This window comes from Eubalaena glacialis, chromosome 3 (genome assembly GCF_028564815.1).
Source record: "Eubalaena glacialis isolate mEubGla1 chromosome 3, mEubGla1.1.hap2.+ XY, whole genome shotgun sequence".
Taxonomy (NCBI): domain Eukaryota; kingdom Metazoa; phylum Chordata; class Mammalia; order Artiodactyla; family Balaenidae; genus Eubalaena; species Eubalaena glacialis.
Window position 1 is genome coordinate 43684875 of NC_083718.1, and position 8888 is coordinate 43693762.

An 8888-nucleotide genomic window follows, 5' to 3' on the forward strand; every position below is an offset into this window, starting at 1 on the left:
AAAAAAAAAACCTATAAGTAGTCTTTCTTCTCTCAAAATTATCACTGTAGGTGATCTTTGCCCCTAGCTAAAATTCCTATTATTATAGGAATTTTATTTCAGGGAGCTGGTCCGAGCTATGTGTTAGCAGAAAAGCAATTTCAATAAAAAATTGTTTTCATGAATGTGTACACCTTAAAGGCTTTAAAAAATAGTGCGCTGGTCCAAGATATTTCTGGCTTTATAATTTCAATCTTTGAAGCTTAAGTTTCTTTAAAATAATTTTTTTCTTTATGTACATGTTGATAATGTAGACTTCAGAAAAGGGTAGTATCTGCCATTTGAATACCTATCTCGTTTGTAAATTTGGGAGGGTGATTTACTCACGTATTTCAAAAAGGATGGTAATTGTAACCTCTTTGGTTCCTATTACAAGGCTTAACTGGTAAATATTTTCTGTTCACATGAAAAATCTGTTTCTTCCTTCCTTGCATGCTGCCTTAAATTTTTCTGTATTTAGTACAAATCAACCAAAAGAGACATTGCCATCAAAGTATTTGAGACTGAAATCTATCTGACTAAATAAGCAAATTTCTAGGCATCCTATCTTAAAATACCCTTAGTGATAACTTGCTGAGGTAACAGCTGAACTTTATCTTAGAAAATCTTTAAAATCTAAACTTTCTTCTTCTAGGTTACCATTACTCCCAGCTCCATGCGGAAAATCTGTACATATTTCCATAGAAAGTCCCAAGATGGCTACTGTAGTCCAGAACAGTCAACAGAATTATAGATTCTCATCTGAGTGAGTTAACTGAACTTTGACCCATTAAAACAAGATTAAAAATTCAACAGAGTGACTCTGTAACTCTGGTTTTAAGAAAGCTACCGTTTTTTCCTTTTTAGAGAAAATCCTTTCAACTCTGAAATTTACCTAGCCTGGTTCTACTGCCATGGTGTATGTGCAGCCTCCTCGGAAAGAATGCTGTGTTTAAATTTCATAAAGTAAGTTTGTCACTGTGTAACATTTTGAATGAGTAGTCTTTACTTTTTAAATTATGCATCTTCTGTACAATAATGACATCCCATGTCATAGAGGCAAAAAAACAAGTGTTGTCTCTTGTTACTCTGAAACTTTCTGGGCACAGTGGAAAGTATCTGCGGGCCACAGCAGGAGGCCTGTCTGTGAAGGTCAGCTGCTGAAGAGGACCCTGGGTCTCTGCTGCTTCCAACAAATACAGTTTCATATAAAATATATATAATCTTTTCACTACATTTTTGTGGGTATTTTTAAGTATGTGGTAAAATGTGATGTTTAGATAAGCAAATTTATATTGATTCAGTGTTAAAATACAATCTCAAGTTAAAATCATCTTTATTTTAAAAGCAGTGATAAATATCAGCTCGTTGGAGAAACTTGGAGAACACTAGAAATGTTTGTCTTTTTTCCGCCCATATACATCTCCCATATGAGATCTAAGGTTCTCATATTTTAGCAAACAATCTACTATGTTTCCAGCCCAACATCACGTTCTAGAAGAGGTTATAGTTTTTGCCATTTACTGGAGGAAGATGTTTATAGAATCAGTAGTCACTGAAGCTGCAGTTTGAATTCAGTCTTCAGTTCTCTAGGGGCTGCTACTTTTTTTAAAAAGAAGTCATCAGATTTTAAGAAAAAGTAATGATTTTTTTTATTGGTATTTTTATAAAAGTAGGTAGTTCTTAACTGAAAATGCAGAACCTAAAGAGTAAATCTTGACTTTAACTTGATTTTTTGGATTCTCTTTATATACGAAAAAGCAGTGATCTTCTAGTAGAGCCCTGAGCCAAACATCATGGAATTTTCTCTAGGTATTTAATATAGAGAGTGTATAGACTGACTCTCAGTTAATAATGTGCAAAATGTCTTGAGTATCCCTTACCCTAAAGTTACGTATCAATCAGCTTGAAATGAACCATTGTTTTATATTTTAGCCCTTTGTAACCTCATAGAAACAAGCTCCGTGTACTTTCTATGTACTGTGTCCTTGGAAGGGAGTCCCCTTCCAATCATGAAACTTGATTCATTTTATCCACATCCCTGAGGACTGTGTAGACTTTATTCATACTTACGTCATCATTTTAAAATCTATTCTTAATGATAACTCTTTAATTCCTTTGATTCTTATAAATGAAGGTGTAACAACAAGAACTGCATGGGTCAGTTAAGCATGGGTTCTCCTGGTTTTATCCAAGGAGAAAGGTAAATAAAGGAAAGCCACAGAAATGCTATTTTCGAAACAAAGTATGCCGTAGCATTAACTGAATATTTAAGAACTCTACTTATATTTGACGTTTGATTTTTGTGTGTTTGTGGGAAGGTGTTATTTATGACCAATACCTGCCAATAATGCAGTCTATCTTTCTCGATTTGAAAGCCAGTGGGGAAAAGGATCCATGAAAAAGAGAACTAAAGTAGGTGGTTTTCTTCTTTGTATCCCTGCTCATCTGACAGTTTCTGCTGAGTGAAATTGGGGATAAATGTGGCTGTCAGAAACTGTGCTGAGAGTCTACTGAGTGTAACATTCCCACTTGGAAAACTAGTACTTCAAATGGGTGCCAAAGGTCAAATGTAATGAGATAATAATTATTCCTGCTTGTGTCAGTGTCAGACTTTGAGCTGCTCCTGAATAATAAAGCCTTTTACCTTATCTGATGTTCTTTTCTGAGCTTTTGCATTAACCTAGAAGCAGTCTGTCTACACAAAAGAACTATAGCAGTAATCAAGAATCCCTTCTACTTGCTCATTGAATAAACTTTGTTTATTCCCAAGGACATGATCTAGTTCAGGATGAAAGAGGTTTTCATAAAATACGTCCTGCTTGATCAGACCTTGAGTGTTTAAGGTGGCTTGGATTACTTGATAAAGGAGGGTGGAGTGGTGTAATTCTTTTTCGAAACAAGTATTTCCAGCCCAAGCTTTTCTATTTGAATACACTCCAAGCGCTATTGCTACAAAGCTGTATTAAAGTTTCCTTTTGGCTGTTTCAACACAGGCCCTTAATTTACTTTTGCAAGGGTTGACTAATTAGTCCTTTAAAATGTCTCTTAATCTAGGCTGCATTTTCAGTTGGTGGTAAATCAGAATCATGTGTAGCTTACCCCGTTGGAGTGGCAGAAGGCAGGTTCAGCCCACCATCCCTATCCCCAGCCTTAATAACTTAAAACTTTAAGATTTTTGGGACACCCTGTGTAGGAGGCATTTTTTAAAACCTCAGCTGTGCAATATGCATGTCTAGACATTACTTTTTTCTTTTTAAGTGAGTGTGTGTGTGTGTGTGTGTGAGTTGCTTTAACCCTCACCTTGAAATTAGCCAGTGGCAATGATCTTGTATAGGTCACAGCAGTTTAACATACGCTTTCTGAGAGCCTGTTGTAGCCAACACACTGCTGCTCTTAGGTCTGTTCTTCTGCTTTTCCTAGTCCCAAAAGGGACAGGACTTCCTCTCACACTGCTCTTAAAGCAAAGGACAAGCAGTCTCACCGAGAGAATCCGTTCCACAGCTAGGCAGTGTGGGCAACATTTTACAGATGTGCGTCAGAAGAGAAGCTGGGTGAGAATGTCGTACCAGAGAACCTGAGTTCTTGTCCTCCTTGTGGCAGTTCAGCACAGGTGGTTTCTGCTTTGTAATTCTATACAGGACTGAATGCTGGCCCCGTTGAGCATCAAACCGCTTCCCACACAGGTCTCCACAGGAGATCCTTTGCCTGCCCTCGGTTCGGATCATGCCACATCTCGGATTAACCGGTTACGCATCAGATGCCTAGGAATTGTGGAAAAACCTGCATTGTGCATGTGCTCTTTAGAGATTGTTTGGACGTTATAAGCAAGCCAAGCAACATTTTGTTGGATGTGAAGTGAGTCAAATAACTTCATTAGATCCAATGCCAGGAATACAAGCCCAGCTTGTTATAAGGGACCCACTTTGTCGTCTAAAGGGGTAGAAAAACCTGTTTTATTTCTGAGCTACGTCTGAGCGCATGCTAAAAAGTGTAAGGGTTGTTAAAGAATTATGTAAAGTCAAGTCAGCCTTTGAAAAGAACATTAGGCAGCTTGTTTGGATCAGTATGCCTACAGCAAGTATGTACAACACAAATGAGAGGTGTTATAATATTAAAAACATAGGCTTATTCCATCCCCGAAGCTCATCCCTCCCACTTCCCTGCTAAGCCAGGAAAGAGGACTTCAAGGATATATAACCAGGTTCTTAATTTTGAATTTCAAAGGTTTAATATTCCATTTATACCCCATTTCTCTTTAATTTCCTTAACTTGCCACTTGACCTTTCCCGTTTTGACATTCTAAATAATTCAAGCCATTTTGTAGAATATGAATAGCACATTTCAAATGCCTTTGATTGGAAGACATTCAATTCAGCCAACACATCCATCACCTGGAAGATGTTCAATTCAGCCAACACTTATTTATTTACTCCTGCCAAGCCCTGTGTGAAGCACCTGGTCTGCAGAGTTCCTCCCTTTATTTTAAGTAGTCAAAGGAGTCACTTTATCTGTGGCGCTTTAATAGGCTAAAGTCAGCATTTGAGGGAAACAGGCAAAGATCAGATTTTCAGGTCCTTTGAATGAAGTTGTGAGCAGCTACGATGTAGCAAGTGCTGGCTAGATGCAGACTCTTCCCTCCAGGAACTTCATTCAACTGCCACTTAAAGCACCTTTAACTTTTCAAAGTAAAATGCTTTCCTCATGCATGTTTCATATTCTTTACAACACTGTAAATAACAGTTAAAAATATGATCTCTAGACTGCGTAGCTTTGAATTCCAGCCCTAGCTGTATGACCTTTGGCAAGTTCCTTAACCTCTCTGTGAATCAGTTTCCATGAGATGTGTGGTTATTACATGTACAGTTCTTAGGACAGTGCCTAATAGCACGTAATAGCTTACATTTATTGAACAATTACTGTTAGATATTATTCTCATAAGGTAGGGAGGGCAGGGGTTGTTAACCATATTTGATAAATGGACTTAAAGGTTTAAGTAACTTCAGTTCTTCTGACATTCCTGTTCCACTACAGTTGTGATCCTCAGTTATGGGAACTAAATCAGAATCACCTCGGAAGATTTGCCTGGGCCTCCAGTCTTAGCACTTTTCAAAAGGAGCAAATAGGCCTCTGGGAAAAAAAATCTCTATTTCCCCAGGTGTTTGAGATTCATGACTCTTTCTCACCAGGTGTACATGAAAATTACAGAGGTTATTTCATATATAGCCTCAGCCACTGTTTAAAGAGGCTGTGGTTTGCAAATCTATATCCTGGACTCTCAAGTAAGCCAAAGACTTTGCTCACACAAAGCCCACCCTCCCGTTTCCTGACTGCTGCCCCCAGCTGTGCTACATTGTTTAAGATGTGTTCACCTTTAGGGAGGAAGCTGCTGCTGGGGGACCTTTAGAGCCAAGTCTTGATCACTTGTTAGGCTATTGTGTTGCCTGGCCAGTGAGTAGGCAAATAAATAAGAGGTAAAGCTCAGAACAGGCCATGCTGCTGTATTAGTAGCTCTGATTTTGTAAGAAACTTAAGAGTCAAACATTTGATTGAGGAGTACTGTGTAAGTCTCTAGATTCTTTTCCCTCACTTCAGTGAGATTCTTCCCTGGGCTCTTTTTCAATGCCAGTAATACTTAGTGCCTTTATCTCATCAGTGCCAAAATACCAGCCATGAAGGTTTGACATTTTGGTGGACAAACCCAACATTGGGGTTTCAGTTGGCATCTGAGTAACAAACTGTGTTGCCACTGCTGCTGTTCAAGACTGTGGTTTCCAATTACGAGAACTTAGAGAATGTAGCATTCTCTTATTAGGAGTTGGCACCTTCCTCTCCAAACAGTCCTCCATGCTGGACCCCTTCATCAGTTTGTGCCGGAGTTATCAATTCAGGTGAAGATGTAAAGAGCTGATTTTTTTTTTTTTTCTGTTAACAGCCTTACTTTTAAATCCAGAGTCTAAAAGTAATTATACAAGTGGGTCCTTCCCTATTATATTACCAGATAATATATGTTATTGAAATAACAAACTATAAATAAACCATCTGGCCTTGCTATGCTGATACGAAGTTAGCGCATACTGTCATACGTCACTCGATAATCATTCAGCACCAGTCTTTTCCTCTTTTTAATTTCTCTTCCACCTTTTCCCCATCACCTACAGTACACTCAAACACAATTTTCCAAGAATTATTTGAAAAGAAGCATAATAGGATTTATGAAGTGTAACTGTGAAATAATAGCGGTATAGGAACTGAAAAGTTAAAATTAAAATCCAGTAGGCATTGTTGCCCCGGTAATGGGTCAATATTTGGCCCAACAGTTAGTGTCAAGTTGGAAGTGCTACTTCCATAAAAGCCTTATTAGATTTTTCTAGCTTTATGTGGGAGTACGATTCCAAGTCCAAAAATCAATGTCTTCACAAAGAGGTTGACTAGCAGACAAGTCGAAATGAATATTAATAACCTTTGAGTGGGGAAGAGAAATCATAAACATTTCTCAGCTCCCTAGTTAGGTAATGAGGTATTGGCCTTTAAGTGTTGCAGCTATAATTAAGTATCTGGTTTTGGAAAACTACCTCCTAAAACTAAGAAATGTAAGCAACAAAGTCTGGAATTATACATGGAATGCCTGCAGAGCCAGGAAAATTAGAATGTGGTTTTTTGTTGATTAAGAATGGTTTCTATTCCAGCCAACTCTCCTGTACAATAAATTGCACAAAGAGAGGATGCTGTTTAGAGCAGCTCGTTAACTCGAGTTATCCTGTGGTGTCCTCGTGCCTTCCTGTTTACTTTGACAGCATTTCTAATCCCATTCACTTTTTCATGGAATTTTGGCCAGCTGAACAGTAAATGAAGCCAGGGTTGTGAGTTGGATTCCCAAATGGCCTATTCACTTCACTCTGTTCTGTGGCCACAGGCAGCCTGTCACATGCCTCCCCTAGCAAGCCACCCCACAGAGGGGTGGCTAGAGTGCTTAGGCTCAGTATAAACAAACTCAGAGTATGTATCCTCACTACACACATCCTGAAGGCATTCTGAATTCCTGTCTTTCCTCAGTTCTCCCTATCTGATGACCAAGTTTATAAACCTCTTTTAATCAAACTTATAGATTCTTTCATGTAATATACACAGTAACCCAATAAGTGACTATAATTGTTATCTACATTTTGACAGATCCACATTTAGACAGAAACTAAAGCATGAAAGTTCAGTAGCTTGCCCAAGGACACATAGCCAACAAGTGGCAGCTTGTAGATTGGTATGACTCAAAAGCCCACAGTACTAATTCCCATACTATAATAACTCACAGAAAGAAGCCTGTCCCTGGCCCTCTATTAATCAAATATATGCTTTTCATTTTGTGCACATTTGAAAGAGAACTCTCAAAATACTCCAAAGACATTTCCTACTTGAGTAATAAAAAAATTACTCTTTGGGAGAGGAAACCATTCTTAACTACAGGAGGAAGGTGATATATAGGTCGAGAAGCTTGAACCAATACTGATAACGTTATAAGAACACAAGAAAACTGACAAACAGGATCAAAAGCTAGTAAGACAGGAACAAAGGCACAGAAGTTAAAATTCTTTAGGAAAGAAAAAGTGGAATAAAGCTTGCCCACGAATATAAGGGAGAGAATGAAGGATGAAGATGAGGATACACATAGCCTATGACCCAACAATTCTACCCCTGTGCCCTAGGGAAACTCACATGCACTGGGCATGTGTACAGGGATGTTCATAGCAGCATTGTTTATACCGGCCAAAGGCTGGACACAACCCAAGTGTCCATCTACAGTAGAATGGATAAAATGGGATACTCATAACGGAAGACTGTATGAAAAAGAATGAACTAGCTACACATGACAATGTGAATGAATGTTAGAATGTTGAACAAAAGAAGCAAGAACAAAGGAATGCATACGGTATGATTCCTTTCAAATCAAGTGTTAAAAAACGGGATGCTGAACTAGTATTTGAGGGATACATATATGGATGGTAAGAGGCAAAACAAAGATGATTATTACATTAAGTCAAGACAGTGGTTCCCTCTGGAGGGTTGTGCTTGGGAAATAATACTTGGGGGGCTTCCTAGGTTATGGCAAGTCTCTGTCTCTTGCTCTTGGTGGTGACATGCTTGTCTGCTCTGATTATACCTTGCATTTATGTTTTATGTACTTTTCTGTATGTTTTATGATTCACAATGTTTAAAGGAATGAAGATGAGATCTCTAGAGAAGACAGGCAAGAGGTGGGGATGGAGAAATTCTAGATAGACTGGATAATAACAATTAATAATAACAATTACTCAAAGGGAATGAGTTACTAGGGGAGCCCGTGGGATCTTCTTGATACTTTCTATGGAGAAAGGAAAATCCCCTGTTCCCTCAAAGCAGAAGGATGAACTAAATTGCTTCTACATATACTGTCAGGATTCAGTATACTCATTCAGTTTAAAAGAAAAGAACTGAGCCTTCAGAAAACAGTGCAATGGCTCAAACATGGGGTCGGGGTTTTCATAACTGGGATTAAGCCAAAAGTTAGCGGGGGGAACTGACAGTGGGAGGGAATCCTGCAGCATTGCCAGCACTGCAGCCTTTAGCCACGTAAAAACTCCACGCTATATACATTTCTTCCTTTCTCCTTCTTTCCCACTCTTGTATTTTCTTTCTCTTGCCAAGGTGGGTCATCAAATGAAGACAGAAATGGGCCATAGAAGTCAGATTCTTATTTTAAAGGTGTAGAAACTGGCCTGGGGAAGTTAACCAGTTTGACCAACATCACAAAACTAGATAGTGTCAGAATCCATTCTGGTGTCCCACTTTCTTTGCATCCCGGTCCTACTCATCTATTAGCTATTCCTCCAAATAAT

The 8888-nt window shown here is 38.6% G+C and overlaps 1 protein-coding gene across 1 annotated transcript in view; it reads left to right on the forward strand.

The window, feature by feature from the left end:
- Positions 1-996, forward strand: part of DTL (denticleless E3 ubiquitin protein ligase homolog) — a 37334-nt gene extending 36338 nt beyond the window's left edge. The window contains exons 15-16 of the mRNA XM_061185573.1: positions 674-784; positions 886-996. Of these exons, the coding sequence (XP_061041556.1) occupies positions 674-772 (99 nt within the window). The 3' untranslated portion in view covers positions 773-784; positions 886-996. The remainder of the gene's footprint in view (positions 1-673; positions 785-885) is intronic.
- Positions 997-8888: the final 7892 nt, after the last annotated feature.